Source organism: Eucyclogobius newberryi, unplaced genomic scaffold (assembly GCF_026437365.1).
Source record: "Eucyclogobius newberryi isolate DKJ021-1_F unplaced genomic scaffold, fEucNew1.0.hap1 SCAF_5, whole genome shotgun sequence".
Lineage (NCBI taxonomy): Eukaryota > Metazoa > Chordata > Actinopteri > Gobiiformes > Gobiidae > Eucyclogobius > Eucyclogobius newberryi.
In genome coordinates, this window is record NW_027316167.1 from 4472279 (window position 1) to 4488007 (window position 15729).

The 15729-nt window shown below is 49.7% G+C and overlaps 1 protein-coding gene across 1 annotated transcript in view; it reads left to right on the plus strand.

The window, feature by feature from the left end:
- Positions 1 to 1393: 1393 nt before the first annotated feature.
- The window catches only part of kcnq1.1 (potassium voltage-gated channel, KQT-like subfamily, member 1.1), a 162839-nt gene continuing 148503 nt past the window's right edge, over positions 1394 to 15729 (plus strand). The window contains 1 exon segment of the mRNA XM_072465616.1: positions 1394 to 1704. Within this exon segment, the coding sequence (XP_072321717.1) occupies positions 1394 to 1704 (311 nt within the window).

Genomic DNA, 15729 nt, shown 5'->3' on the forward strand with positions numbered 1-15729 from the left:
CTCCCCCGTGCTCATGCCACTCCCCCGTGCACATGCCACTCCCCCGTGCACATGCCACTCCCCCGTGCTCATGCCACTCCCCCGTGCACATGCCACTCCCCCGTGCTCATGCCACTCCCCCGTGCTCATGCCACTCCCCCGTGCTCATGCCACTCCCCCGTGCACATGCCACTCCCCCGTGCACATGCCACTCCCCCGTGCACATGCCACTCCCCCGTGCACATGCCACTCCCCCGTGCACATGCCACTCCCCTGTGCATATGCCACTCCCCCGTGTGGACTGATACAACACACACATCGCATCTCTCGTCTCCCATAGATTTCAGTCTCTTCTGAGTCAGCTCGAACTGTCTTTCTCCATCTTCATTTTGCCCCATACACTGAGGGAACTATATTATGTTAGATCAATGCGCTTGGACACGCGGAAACGTGGGACGATCCGCACGAGGCTGCAGGTGAGCGATAGGTGCGTTTTATGATTGATACGTGGCAGGACTAATTGGCCGTCCACGCCACGAGGACATAAGACTCAGATTTATGCCCAAAAAATCGTCCATTCAACCTTTAAGCGTCTTTAAAAACGTTATAGTAAAATGTTCTTCCTCGTAACACAAAGTCAGGAGCAGGTTGTCAGGAGCAGGTCGTCAGGAGCAGGTCGTCAGGAGCAGGTCGTCAGGTGCAGGTCGTCAGGAGCAGGTCGTCGCGCGCGCCGCTGCAGCTCATGCTTCACTCTTTCTTCTCAAGGTCTCACCACTGACCTTGTTCATAAACCGGCGCGCGGAATCTCTACGCAGCGAGAAATTGCTGCATTTAGTCCTTTATTTGTTCTTGCCTGACTTTGTATGAATGACACAAAATGGAAAGAATAAAAACTCACTGAACCATCAGTTCTGACCGGACACTACACTTCCATCTTTAAATCTGACTCTTGAACTTGCTCTGCTTCTGACCGCTCACTTGGCGATATAAAGCGTACGTAAAAAGAATCTGTGCTTTCCATTCATGTCCACTTTGATCCCATGAACTTTAAGACAAGGAAACATAAGTGCAGCATTACGAGTCGGCTCCGCGAGTCGGCACCGAGCAGAAAGCAGTCTGTGACGAGAAGTAACGTGAGAGAATCTTCTCCTTGAAACGCTGTATTTATGGCAGTGAAGAGCCATATCTGCTCGGTCCCAGAGCCTGTGGGGGCCGTGGATACTTTATGTTTATCTACCAAAGGGGGCGTCTGAGAAGCTCCGCCCTGAGGAATAAATGGAGCAGAAAGTGGAGCAAGACGAGCCTATTTTACACATGCGACGCTCATATTTACAAATCACATTCTACAATAATGAACGTGAGAAATAATCCAAAATGAACAGAGTTTGAATCCCCTCCCTCTCCTCAGGTGACCATGTCCAGCCCGAGCACCCAGAGGTCTCCCCGAGTGGTGCACAGACCTGCTGACCTGGAGCTGATGGAGACGGCCTTCACCTCCGCAGAGCCGGAGCGGGACAGGACCCCGGGGGACGACAACGGCTCCAACATGGCCCTGCCCGGAATCCACCTGCACCCTTACCTGTCCCACCCCAGAATGTCAGTGCGAATGTCCATCTACAGCACTGGCACGCGGCCCACCATCACCTACAGCTACGTCCAGGGAAAGATCTACAACTTCCTGGAGCGGCCCACGGGGTGGAAGTGCTTCCTGTATCACTTCTCTGTGTAAGTGCGGCTACACCTGATCTCCTCCTGCTCTGTAAGAAGGAAAAAACACTGAAATATGTTCTTACGAGATAATGGCAGCTTAATACTGTGATATATTTGTAGAATCTTTGTTACGTCTGAGGTTGAGTATTGGACTTGTTTGTGATGGACACTTCCAGATGGGTCGTATTTAAAATGCACTGATGTAGTCGTCGATTCCAGGGTCTCTCAATTTTTGGTAAGTTTAGAGTGGGTTTTATCATTGTTGGTCGTTCTTTCAGTCATTTCTCAGTTAGAACTACTTTAGCAATGATAGAGTCTAATTTAAACAATTAGATTTGCTTCAGCCGTCGTTTCCACCTGGAATAATCCTGTCATTGACCCTGTTTGAATCTGGGAAAGTTTCATGTTTTCTACCGGTGCCTGTGTGAAGAGACGTTTCAACAAACACAAACATGAAGGATATATATGTGTCTATATTATAGACGTATATATTTCTATATTATAGACGTATATATTTCTATATTATAGACGTATAGATGTCTATATTATAGACGTATAGACTAGATTCAAATGAGAAAGTGATGTTAAATTCTTGATTTTCTGCAGTTACATCATATCAAGTTGATTATATTTATAAAGATATCTGTGATATATTGGCCTCTGTGATATTGGAGGGGTTTCTTAAATATCTGTATTTATCTGATATTGAACATTTTGTCAATATACGTTTATTATTGTTTTTTACATAACTGTGTGGACATTACTATCGATGATTATACTATTATATCATATCAAATGTGATTATAATATTGGCATAGGATTGGTTATAAACATTTGTGATGATATCTTCAAACTTTACGCTCCAACTCAGAAAATGTCTTACCCCAACTTAATCGATCGCTTTGTCACTCGATTTATTATTTGGGGGAGATTTATATTCACAACAGCAGAACCAAGGTTTATCTCGAGATTCGGGGCCGAATTGTGAATTTGACTGATAGTTTTGTGTAAACACATTTGTAACTGTGTCTCATGTAATCTCAGGGTCACTTTGAGTCAGATACTTTGTCTAATCATCAAGATACTTCACAGTTTAGAGCTCTTTTTCCAGCACCAGTCGCCCACATTCTCTAAGTCGTCTAAATCGATGCACGGAGCATGTGTTTAGTCGACAAAGAGTTTCTTTTGTTAACTTCAACACTTCAGTCTGTCCAGTCCGGTCTGGTTCATTTCCGTTCAGACTGTGTGCCGCTTTGTTTGGAATTCAAACTGAACAGATGTCGTACAAATGTGTTTTAAAACAGGATTTGGACAAGAGCCTTGGAAAAAGTAATGAGTTATAATTAATTATCGCCCAAAACTAACTTGTGTTACTGAGTGATGAAAGTAAATGACAAAAAGCTCCATTCAGCCTTGTTGAATCCAGCTGTTTCTGCATATTTCATGTGTTTGTCAAAGAGAAGCGCATTCCTCTTGTAACAGTTAAAAACAATACGTCGGGAAAGTCTTTACACCCACATAACTCTATTAATAGGTCTATTTTTTCATCCAATCATCATCTTTAATTCGTTATCTTGAGCCTGTTCACAAGGAGATGGACCGAAGCTTCTGACTAATCAACACTGTTATATTCAGCCATCAATTCACACTAAAAATACTGGCACAGAAAAGAAGAACCCGGTATCGAAAAACAGATATCGTAAAGCCCTAATCCAGCCCTTCGATATGCCCTTCACTCCGCCGCAGCAGCGCAGTAAACGCGATTCAAAACTCCTCGAGAAACTGCCCCGTTTACTCCAGTAATCATGGTGTCTTTTGTTCCCGTCCTCATTAAGCAGGAGGGGTCGTTACGAGGAGACGGCATTGATCCATTAAGCCGTGCGTTTGACTCACACACTCTTCACGGCCCCGCCAGGAATATTAGAGCCTAAACAGCGGCGTGCTTTAAGCACCCGACCGGCTTCATCTCCGAGAAGCAAAGCGCCCTCAGGAGCAGTAAAGAGTGTTAGAGGAGCTCATTTGGGAGGAGGCGGTGTTTGTGAAACGCTCTTTGTTTGTCTGGCGCCGCATTCCACGGCTCTCGGATCAAACGAGGGACGAGCGGACGTTTTGACTTCACGATGAGTCCGTCCCCGAAGAGAAATGAACGCCGGGATCGCGGAGGGGTGAAGGGCCACGACGAGGGCGTCTGAGAGCCCGTTCACCAGTTCTGCCCAGTTTTTAAGGGAAACAAAAGGGATGATGTTAGAATTTAGTGACAAATAAAATAGGGTTTTTCCGGTGGACGATCTGAAACATTAAACAGGACAGGGTAAAAGATTGACCCCTGTGGAACGACGCTGTAGAGATAAGGCTTTCAGTTTTTTTGAGTCTTGGTCTGCTGACGAGTAGTGTGCAGTGTCTTGTATTTCATGTGATGTCATCCACATTCCTTTGGGGGAGGGGGCAGCTCTGTCTGACCTCTATTTTCAACACAATCCAGACCAGAAAGAACCATCTTTGTTGATCGTCTTAGTTTGTCGGTGTTTTGCTGGACGAGCCGTACAATTTCAAGCAACTTTTTACTTCTACTCTGTACTGTTTGGTTGCAGTATTGTACTTTCTACTCCTAATACTATCAAAATCGGGTTGTTACCGTATTTTCATAGTTTTGGCCGAGGTGCGACTTCTGCTTGTATTAATGTTTGTAATTTTCATACTCCAGGGCGACTTATATATGTTTTTTTTCTTCTCTATTATACATTTTTTGGCTGGTGCGACTTATACTCCTGAAAATACAGTACTTTTAAATCCGAACACACCATTTTTTTGTCCCTTTCCAAATCCAAAGTGTTTTACCGCACTATTTAAACATCCTCTTTTACATTTCACTGGTGAAAAGAGCGTCTTTCATGAAGTCTATGGCGCTCTCCTTCAGGTACAAGGTGACCCCCCCACTGTGACGTGACCCCCCCACTGTGACGTGACCCCCCCAATGTGACGTGACCCCCCCACTGTGACGTGACCCCCCACTGTGACGTGACCCCCCCAATGTGACGTGACCCCCCCACTGTGACGTGACCCCCCACTGTGACGTGACCCCCCCACTGTGACGTGACCCCCCACTGTGACGTGACCCCCCCACTGTGACGTGACCCCCCACGTCCGGGTGAATTTCCTTCGTTTCCCCCGTCAACCTAAAACACATAAAATGGGCTGATCGTCCTGCTAAGTCTTCGTGTCCAGGCCTGGCTCATGGTCCTGACCTCAGAGCGGCGTTCAGGGTTTAGGATTTGTTTTTCGACTGAAACGACGTCTCGATCGATGCTGCAGAAACATCTTGTGCAGAACCGTTCTGATGATTTGCCGGCTCTGCCTTTTAATGAGCCGCCTCCGGAATAACACCGTGTTCTTCGCTTGTAGTTCTGGCAGCTGTCGCGTTCTTGGCAGTACGTGACGCCGTTATCGCCCCGTATCTCGCCCGCCTCGCCCCGCAGTGGCAGAGACAATCGCTTCAAACAATCGCAAAGCACCGCCGGGATCCTATTTGGTTTAGTAAATGTGTACGACGATGACGGCCTGTTCTCCGCACGCGGTGTCCCGCCCGGCGCAGCGATGGCAGCGGGCTAAAGCTGGCACAGCAGGGACGCAGAGTGGCACAGGAGGGACGCAGAGTGGCACAGCAGGGACGCAGAGTGGCACAGCAGGGACGCAGAGTGGCACAGGAGGGACGCAGAGTGGCACGGGAGGGACGTGGAGTGGCACAGGAGGGATGCAGGGTGGCACAGGAGGGAAGCAGAGTGGCACAGGAGGGACGCAGGGTGGCACAGCAGGGACGCAGTGACACAGGAGGGACGCAGAGTGGCACAGGAGGGACGCAGGGTGGCACAGGAGGGACGCAGGGTGGCACAGGAGGGACGCAGAGTGGCACAGGAGGGACGCAGGGTGGCACAGGAGGGACGCAGGGTGGCACAGGAGGGACGCAGAGTGGCACAGGAGGGACGCAGGGTGGCACAGCAGGGACGCAGTGACACAGGAGGGACGCAGAGTGGCACAGGAGGGACGCAGGGTGGCACAGGAGGGACGCAGGGTGGCACAGGAGGGACGCAGAGTGGCACGGGAGGGACGCGGAGTGGCACAGGAGGGATGCAGGGTGGCACAGGAGGGACGCAGGGTGGCACGGGAGGGACGCAGAGTGGCACAGGAGGGACGCGGAGTGGCACAGGAGGGATGCAGGGTGGCACAGGAGGGACGCAGGGTGGCACGGGAGGGACGCAGAGTGGCACAGGAGGGACGCGGAGTGGCACAGGAGGGATGCAGGGTGGCACAGGAGGGACGCAGAGTGGCACAGTCAGACTGAGGTGACATGAAGGGAAGAATCTGACTGAAAAGGAGAGTTTCAATGTTTCTTTGTAATAATTGCAATGACAATGTTACGGAAATCCATCCGAAATATGCTAAAATGTGCCTTGAACTGGATTCTGGAACTGGCATTGCACAGAAGGTCGATACATTGGTTGCTGATGTATTTTTCAACCAAGTTTTTTATTGGTTGACTAATAATTTTATTTGAATTGATATGGGCTAAAGCAGAAAGAAGAAATCACGAGTTTTGCTTTCTTGTTGTTTACAGTTTGCAGTATTTTCACTTCTAAAGATGTAGGTTCTGGATGTAGAAGTTCTTGTTTGAGCTCTTGCTAGTGCCACGCCCCCTCAATTATTTGCCTAATCGATGCACGAGGCATGTTTTTATCAACCAAGAATGTCTTTTAAGAGGAGACACTACAGGCCAAACTGAATGAGGTCATAATCTACCCTGTATATTTTCTGTAGCAGACGTGCCTTTTCCATTAGTACCTACTGAGCACAACTCTGCCCTGCTCTGCTCTTCTTGGCTCTACTGTGCCCAGCTTTAGAGCGTTCCTCAGACCAGATACTTGTTTAGAACCCTCGTCCTCTCGGGGCTGAAGCAGGGACTAAACATGACGTCCAGGGAGCATCAGACGCTCAGTGGATAAAGTGCAGCGGTGCAAATAAAAGCTTTTAATGCTCATTAAGCTGACAATAAACTGCACAAAAATGAGTTCCCTGTTGCCTGTTATAATCTGCAGCTTCACAGACTCTTCAGAGTGGTTTATGAGCAGCTTCATGAGAGGAGCTACATTCACTTCATGTTTAATTATTGCAAAGAACGATTAAAACTGTATTAATATCACACAGTGATTCTGCTTCTTGTGCTCTGTTTGACTGTAGCTGTGATGTTTTATGGTCACGATTACGTGGTGTGTACCATGTGTTTTGGGGTCTGTCTGAGCAGATCCATGCCCAGTTTTACACAGCAGCGCTGCAGACCACCTGTAACAGGGACGCACAGCAGCGCTGCAGACCACCTGTAACAGGGACGCACAGCAGCGCTGCAGACCACCTGTAACAGGGACGCACAGCAGCGCTGCAGACCACCTGTAACAGGGACGCACAGCAGCGCTGCAGACCACCTGTAACAGGGACGCAGAGCAGCGCTGCAGACCACCTGTAACAGGGACCCTTCTGGGGCTGAGCAGGTTCATAAGGGAAATCAAATTTTAAATGTATTTTAATATGAAAAAAATAACATGACGGTAACATTTTAATAATCTATTTCTTACGTTTATATGTGAGTAAACTACAGACAAGTTTTTTTTTGTCTTTTTCTCCTGCAGTGTCTCACATCAAACACTGACAGAGAAGACATTGAACTTTGTGCCTGTTTTTGTGAAAAGGTTCAGTATTTACAGAGATACGACCCCTGACCTCCAGCTCATGAGGATTCTAGAAAGTCTCTTGTTTCCGGTTCTTTCTCGGTGCATGAGCGACGGCGTGTGCACGAGCGATGGCGTGTGCACGAGCGATGGCGTGTGCACGAGCGATGGCGTTTGCACGAGCGATGGCGTTTGCACGAGCGATGGCGTTTGCACGAGCGATGGCGTGTGCACGAGCGATGGCGTGTGCACGAGCGATGGCGTGTGCATGAGCGATGGCATGTGCATACTCGATGGCGTGTGCATGAGCGATGGCGTGTGCATGAGCGATGGCGGCGTGTGCACGAGCGATGGCGTGTGCACGAGCAATGGCATGTGCATAATCGATGGCGTGTGCACGAGCGATGGCGTGTGCACGAGCGATGGCGTGTGCACGAGCGATGGCGTGTGCACGAGCGATGGCGGCGTGTGCACGAGCGATGGCGTGTGCACAAGCGATGGCGTGTGCACGAGCGATGGCGGCGTGTGCACGAGCGATGGCGGCGTGTGCACGAGCGATGGCGTGTGCACAAGCGATGGCGTGTGCACGAGCGATGGCGTGTGCACGAGCGATGGCGTGTGCATGAGCGATGGCGTGTGCACGAGCGATGGCGGCGTGTGCACGAGCGATGGCGTGTGCACAAGCGATGGCGTGTGCACGAGCGATGGCGTGTGCATGAGCGATGGCGTGTGCACGAGCGATGGCGGCGTGTGCACGAGCGATGGCGTGTGCACGAGCGATGGCGTGTGCACGAGCGATGGCGTGTGCACGTGCGATGGCGTGTGCACGAGCGTGTGCACGAGCGATGGCGTGTGCACGAGCGATGGCGTGTGCACGAGCGATGGCGTGTGCACGAGCGTGTGCACGAGCGATGGCGTGTGCACGAGCGATGGCGTGTGCATGAGCGATGGCATGTGCATACTCGATGGCGTGTGCATGAGCGATGGCGTGTGCATGAGCGATGGCATGTGCATACTCGATGGCGTGTGCATGAGCGATGGCGTGTGCACGAGCGATGGCGTGTGCACAAGCGATGGCGGCGTGTGCACGAGCGATGGCGTGTGCACGAGCAATGGCATGTGCATAATCGATGGCGTGTGCACGAGCGATGGCGTGTGCACGAGCGATGGCGTGTGCTCGAGCGATGGCGTGTGCACGAGCGATGGCGGCGTGTGCACGAGCGATGGCGTGTGCACAAGCGATGGCGTGTGCACGAGCGATGGCGGCGTGTGCACGAGCGATGGCGTGTGCACGAGCGATGGCGTGTGCACGAGCGATGGCGTGTGCACGAGCGATGGCGTGTGCATGAGCGATGGCGTGTGCACGAGCGATGGCGGCGTGTGCACGAGCGATGGCGTGTGCACAAGCGATGGCGTGTGCACGAGCGATGGCGTGTGCATGAGCGATGGCGTGTGCACGAGCGATGGCGGCGTGTGCACGAGCGATGGCGTGTGCACGAGCGATGGCGTGTGCACGAGCGATGGCGTGTGCACGTGCGATGGCGTGTGCACGAGCGTGTGCACGAGCGATGGCGTGTGCACGAGCGATGGCGTGTGCACGAGCGATGGCGTGTGCACGAGCGTGTGCACGAGCGATGGCGTGTGCACGAGCGATGGCGTGTGCATGAGCGATGGCATGTGCATACTCGATGGCGTGTGCATGAGCGATGGCGTGTGCACGAGCGATGGCGTGTGGCTCATTTGAGGACTAAGTCTGGACCAAACACTGGACTTCTTCTCATCCATGAGTCAAACCTGTTCACACACACACATACATCACACACACACACACAGACATCACACACACACACATCACACACACACACACATTCATCACACACATGCATCTCACACACACACACATACATCACACACACACACACACACACACACACATACATCTCACACACACACACACACACACATCACACACACACATACATCACACACACACACACACACATTCATCACACACATGCATCTCACACACACACACACATACATCACACACACACACACAGACATCACACACACACACATCACACACACACACACACATTCATCACACACACACATCATACACACACATCCAGACACTGTGGTCATCACACATCACAGACACACACACACACACACACACATCACACACACACACATATACACACACAAACATACATCACACACACACATCACACACACATCACAGACACACACACACACAGACAGACACAGACACACACAGACACACACAGACACACACACACATACAGACACACACACACACAGACATACACAGACACACACAGACACACACACACATACACAGACACACACAGACACACACACACAGACACACACACACACAGACAGACACAGACACACACAGACACACACACATCACAGACACACACACACACACACACAGACACACACACACACAGACAGACACAGACACACACAGACACACACAGACACACACAGACACACATACACACACACACACAGACACACACACACACACACAGACACACACACACACACACACACAGACACACACACACACACACACACAGACACACACACACACACACACACATCCAGACACTGTGGTCTCTGTTCAGAACGTTCACATTTCATTTTTACTACATGTTGGAAATATTGTAAAAAAATAAATAAATGCTGGTCAATCTGTTCCATGTTCGGCTGAGAAAGATAATGATTAGTAATATCAACGGACGAGTCAGATTTTTTGTCCAGATTATCCAGCCATGCAGTGAAAAACATTGTATAGTTGTAATGAAGCTATTTTTATCCTAGTCTAGAGTCATTCATCTGGTCATCAAACACCACTTAGACTGTTTCACACTGTAGTTCATTCCTGGTTTGATCCTGGTTTGATCCTGGTGTGATCCTGGTGTGATCCTGGTGTGATCCTGGTTTGATCCTGATGTGATCCTGGTTTGATCCTGGTTTGATCCTGGTTTGATCCTGATGTGATCCTGGTTTGATCCTGGTTTGATCCTGGTGTGATCCTGGTTTGATCCTGGTTTGATCCTGGTTTGATCCTGGTTTGATCCTGATGTGATCCTGGTTTGATCCTGGTTTGATCCTGGTTTGATCCTGGTTTGATCCTGATGTGATCCTGGTTTGATCCTGGTTTGATCCTGGTTTGATCCTGATGGGATCCTGGTTTGATCCTGGCGTGATCCTGGTTTGATCCTGGTTTGATCCTGGTGTGATCCTGGTTTGATCCTGGTGTGATCCTGGTTTGATCCTGGTTTGATCCTGGTTTGATCCTGATGTGATCCTGGTGTGATCCTGGTTTGATCCTGGTTTGTTCCTGGTGTGATCCTGGTTTGATCCTGGTGTGATCCTGGTTCGATATTGGTTTGATCCTGGTTTGATCCTGGTGTGATCCTGGTTTGATCCTGATGTGATCCTGGTTTGATCCTGGTTTGATCCTGGTTTGATCCTGGTTTGATCCTGATGTGATCCTGGTTTGATCCTGGTTTGATCCTGGTTTGATCCTGGTTTGATCCTGATGGGATCCTGGTTTGATCCTGGCGTGATCCTGGTTTGATCCTGGTTTGATCCTGGTGTGATCCTGGTTTGATCCTGGTGTGATCCTGGTTTGATCCTGGTTTGATCCTGGTTTGATCCTGGTTTGATCCTGATGTGATCCTGGTGTGATCCTGGTTTGATCCTGGTTTGTTCCTGGTGTGATCCTGGTTTGATCCTGGTGTGATCCTGGTTCGATATTGGTTTGATCCTGGTTTGATACTGGTGTGATCCTGGTTTGATCCTGGTGTGATCCTGGTGTGATCCTGGTCTGATCCTGGTGTGATCCTGGTTCGATATTGGTTTGATCCTGGTTTGATACTGGTGTGATCCTGGTTTGATCCTGGTTTGATCCTGGCGTGATCCTGGTTTGATCCTGGTTTGATCCTGGTGTGATCCTGGTTTGATCCTGGTGTGATCCTGGTTTGATCCTGGTGTGATCCTGGTTTGATCCTGGTTTGATCCTGGTTTGATCCTGGTGTGATCCTGGTGTGATCCTGGTTTGATCCTGGTGTGATCCTGGTGTGATCCTGGTTTGATCCTGGTTTGATCCTGGTTTGATCCTGGTGTGATCCTGGTTTGATCCTGGTGTGATCCTGGTTTGATCCTGGTGTGATCCTGGTTTGATCCTGGTTTGATCCTGGTTTGATCCTGGTGTGATCCTGGTGTGATCCTGGTTTGATCCTGGTGTGATCCTGGTGTGATCCTGGTTTGATCCTGGTGTGATCCTGGTTCGATATTGGTTTGATCCTGGTTTGATCCTGGTGTGATCCTGGTTTGATCCTGATGTGATCCTGGTTTGATCCTGGTTTGATCCTGGTTTGATCCTGGTTTGATCCTGATGTGATCCTGGTTTGATCCTGGTTTGATCCTGGTTTGATCCTGGTTTGATCCTGATGGGATCCTGGTTTGATCCTGGCGTGATCCTGGTTTGATCCTGGTTTGATCCTGGTGTGATCCTGGTTTGATCCTGGTGTGATCCTGGTTTGATCCTGGTTTGATCCTGGTTTGATCCTGATGTGATCCTGGTGTGATCCTGGTTTGATCCTGGTTTGTTCCTGGTGTGATCCTGGTTTGATCCTGGTGTGATCCTGGTTCGATATTGGTTTGATCCTGGTTTGATCCTGGTGTGATCCTGGTTTGATCCTGATGTGATCCTGGTTTATCCTGATGTGATCCTGGTTTGATCCTGGTTTGATCCTGGTTTGATCCTGGTTTGATCCTGATGTGATCCTGGTTTGATCCTGGTTTGATCCTGGTTTGATCCTGGTTTGATCCTGATGGGATCCTGGTTTGATCCTGGCGTGATCCTGGTTTGATCCTGGTTTGATCCTGGTGTGATCCTGGTTTGATCCTGGTGTGATCCTGGTTTGATCCTGGTTTGATCCTGGTTTGATCCTGGTTTGATCCTGATGTGATCCTGGTGTGATCCTGGTTTGATCCTGGTTTGTTCCTGGTGTGATCCTGGTTTGATCCTGGTGTGATCCTGGTTCGATATTGGTTTGATCCTGGTTTGATACTGGTGTGATCCTGGTTTGATCCTGGTGTGATCCTGGTGTGATCCTGGTCTGATCCTGGTGTGATCCTGGTTCGATATTGGTTTGATCCTGGTTTGATACTGGTGTGATCCTGGTTTGATCCTGGTTTGATCCTGGCGTGATCCTGGTTTGATCCTGGTTTGATCCTGGTGTGATCCTGGTTTGATCCTGGTGTGATCCTGGTTTGATCCTGGTGTGATCCTGGTTTGATCCTGGTTTGATCCTGGTTTGATCCTGGTGTGATCCTGGTGTGATCCTGGTTTGATCCTGGTGTGATCCTGGTGTGATCCTGGTTTGATCCTGGTTTGATCCTGGTTTGATCCTGGTGTGATCCTGGTTTGATCCTGGTGTGATCCTGGTTTGATCCTGGTGTGATCCTGGTTTGATCCTGGTTTGATCCTGGTTTGATCCTGGGGTGGTCCTGGTGTGATCCTGGTTTGATCCTGGTGTGATCATGGTGTGATCCTGGTTTGATCCTGGTGTGATCCTGGTTTGATCCTGGTGTGATCCTGGTGTGATCCTGGTCTGATCCTGGTGTGATCCTGGTTCGATATTGGTTTGATCCTGGTTTGATACTAGTGTGATCCTGGTTTGATCCTGGTTTGATCCTGGCGTGATCCTGGTTTGATCCTGGTTTGATCCTGGTGTGATCCTGGTTTGATCCTGGTGTGATCCTGGTTTGATCCTGGTGTGATCCTGGTTTGATCCTGGTGTGATCCTGGTGTGATCCTGGTTTGATCCTGGTGTGATCCTGGTGTGATCCTGGTTTGATCCTGGTGTGATCCTGGTGTGATCCTGGTTTGATCCTGGTTTGATCCTGGTTTGATCCTGGTGTGATCCTGGTTTGATCCTGGTGTGATCCTGGTTTGATACTGGTGTGATCCTGGTTTGATCCTGGTTTGATCCTGGTTTGATCCTGGTGTGATCCTGGTGTGATCCTGGTTTGATCCTGGTGTGATCCTGGTGTGATCCTGGTTTGATCCTGGTTTGATCCTGGTTTGATCCTGGTGTGATCCTGGTTTGATCCTGGTGTGATCCTGGTTTGATCCTGGTTTGATCCTGGTTTGATCCTGGTGTGATCCTGGTTTGATCCTGGTTTGATCCTGGTGTGATCCTGGTTTGATCCTGGTTTGATCCTGGTTTGATCCTGGTTTGATCCTGGTGTGATCCTGGTTTGATCCTGGTTTGATCCTGGTGTGATCCTGGTTTGATCCTGGTGTGATCCTGGTTTGATCCTGGTGTGATCCTGGTTTGATCCTGGTTTGATCCTGGTGTGATCCTGGTGTGATCCTGGTGTGATCCTGGTTTGATCCTGGCGTGATCCTGGTTTGATCCTGGTTTGATCCTGGTGTGATCCTGGTTTGATCCTGGTGTGATCCTGGTTTGATCCTGGTGTGATCCTGGTTTGATCCTGGTTTGATCCTGGTTTGATCCTGGTGTGATCCTGGTGTGATCCTGGTTTGATCCTGGTGTGATCCTGGTGTGATCCTGGTTTGATCCTGGTTTGATCCTGGTTTGATCCTGGTGTGATCCTGGTTTGATCCTGGTGTGATCCTGGTTTGATACTGGTGTGATCCTGGTTTGATCCTGGTTTGATCCTGGTTTGATCCTGGTGTGATCCTGGTGTGATCCTGGTTTGATCCTGGTGTGATCCTGGTGTGATCCTGGTTTGATCCTGGTTTGATCCTGGTTTGATCCTGGTGTGATCCTGGTTTGATCCTGGTGTGATCCTGGTTTGATCCTGGTTTGATCCTGGTTTGATCCTGGTGTGATCCTGGTTTGATCCTGGTTTGATCCTGGTGTGATCCTGGTTTGATCCTGGTTTGATCCTGGTTTGATCCTGGTGTGATCCTGGTATGATCCTGGTTTGATCCTGGTTTGATCCTGGTGTGATCCTGGTTTGATCCTGGTGTGATCCTGGTTTGATCCTGGTGTGATCCTGGTTTGATCCTGGTTTGATCCTGGTGTGATCCTGGTGTGATCCTGGTGTGATCCTGGTTTGATCCTGGTGTGATCCTGGTTTGATCCTGGTGTGATCCTGGTTTGATCCTGGTTTGATCCTGGTGTGATCCTGGTTTGATCCTGGTGTGATCCTGGTTTGATCCTGGTGTGATCCTGGTTTGATCCTGGTGTGATCCTGGTTTGATCCTGGTGTGATCCTGGTTTGATCCTGGTTTGATCCTGTTCTCTTCATGGTCATCGTCTCACTTCCTCCAGCTCTTCATCTTCATCATCATCTTTATGTGATTGTTGTTGTGTTTGTATTTTAATGATGCAGTTTAAGTATCATAGGCCTGCCAACAACAACAACAACAACAACAACAACAACAACAACAGTCCTTTTCTTGTATTTTATGAACACATATTGTCATAAATGTGAGATAAAACGATGGTTTCCCTTTAATGCTCTGAACACATCCTACACATTATTTGAAGTATCGCTCCAGTCGATGGAACTCTCCTGATTCAAGATTTACTCTGAGTGACGTTTGCATTGATCTGACCTGTAACTTGACCTGATGGCGTCACCTGCTCGTCTCCATGGAAACGTACACTGTGGAACATTCCAGACGAAGCGTGCGCCGTCTGAAAAGTTACATTTACACACTTTTAAGACATCACACAATTATAGTCTTAACGCCGTAAAATGATTCTCTTTCGATGCCAGTTTGAGACACATCCACTTCTGCTGGACTCTGGTGGTCTCTTTGTCCGTCCTGCTGGACTCTGGTGGTCTCTCTGTCCGTCCTGCTGGACTCTGGTGGTCTCTCTGTCCGTCCTGCTGGACTCTAGTGGTCTTTCTGTCCCTTCAGCTGGACTCTGGTGGTCTTTCACGCTGTCCTGCTGGACTCTGCTGGTCTCTCTGTCCGTCCTGCTGGACTCTGGTGGTCTTTCTGTCCATCCTGCTGGACTCTGGTGGTCTCTCTGTCCGTCCTGCTGGACTCTGGTGGTCTCTCTGTCCATCCTGCTGGACTCTGGTGGTCTCTCTGTCCGTCCTGCTGGACTCTTGTGGTCTCTCTGTCCGTCTTGCTGGACTCTGGTGGTCTTTCTGTCCATCCTGCTGGACTCTGGTGGTCTCTCTGTCCGTCCTGCTGGACTCTGGTGGTCTTTCTGTCCGTCCTGCTGGACTCTGGTGGTCTTTCTCTCTGTCCTGCTGGACTCTGGTGGTCTCTCTGTCCATCCTCCTG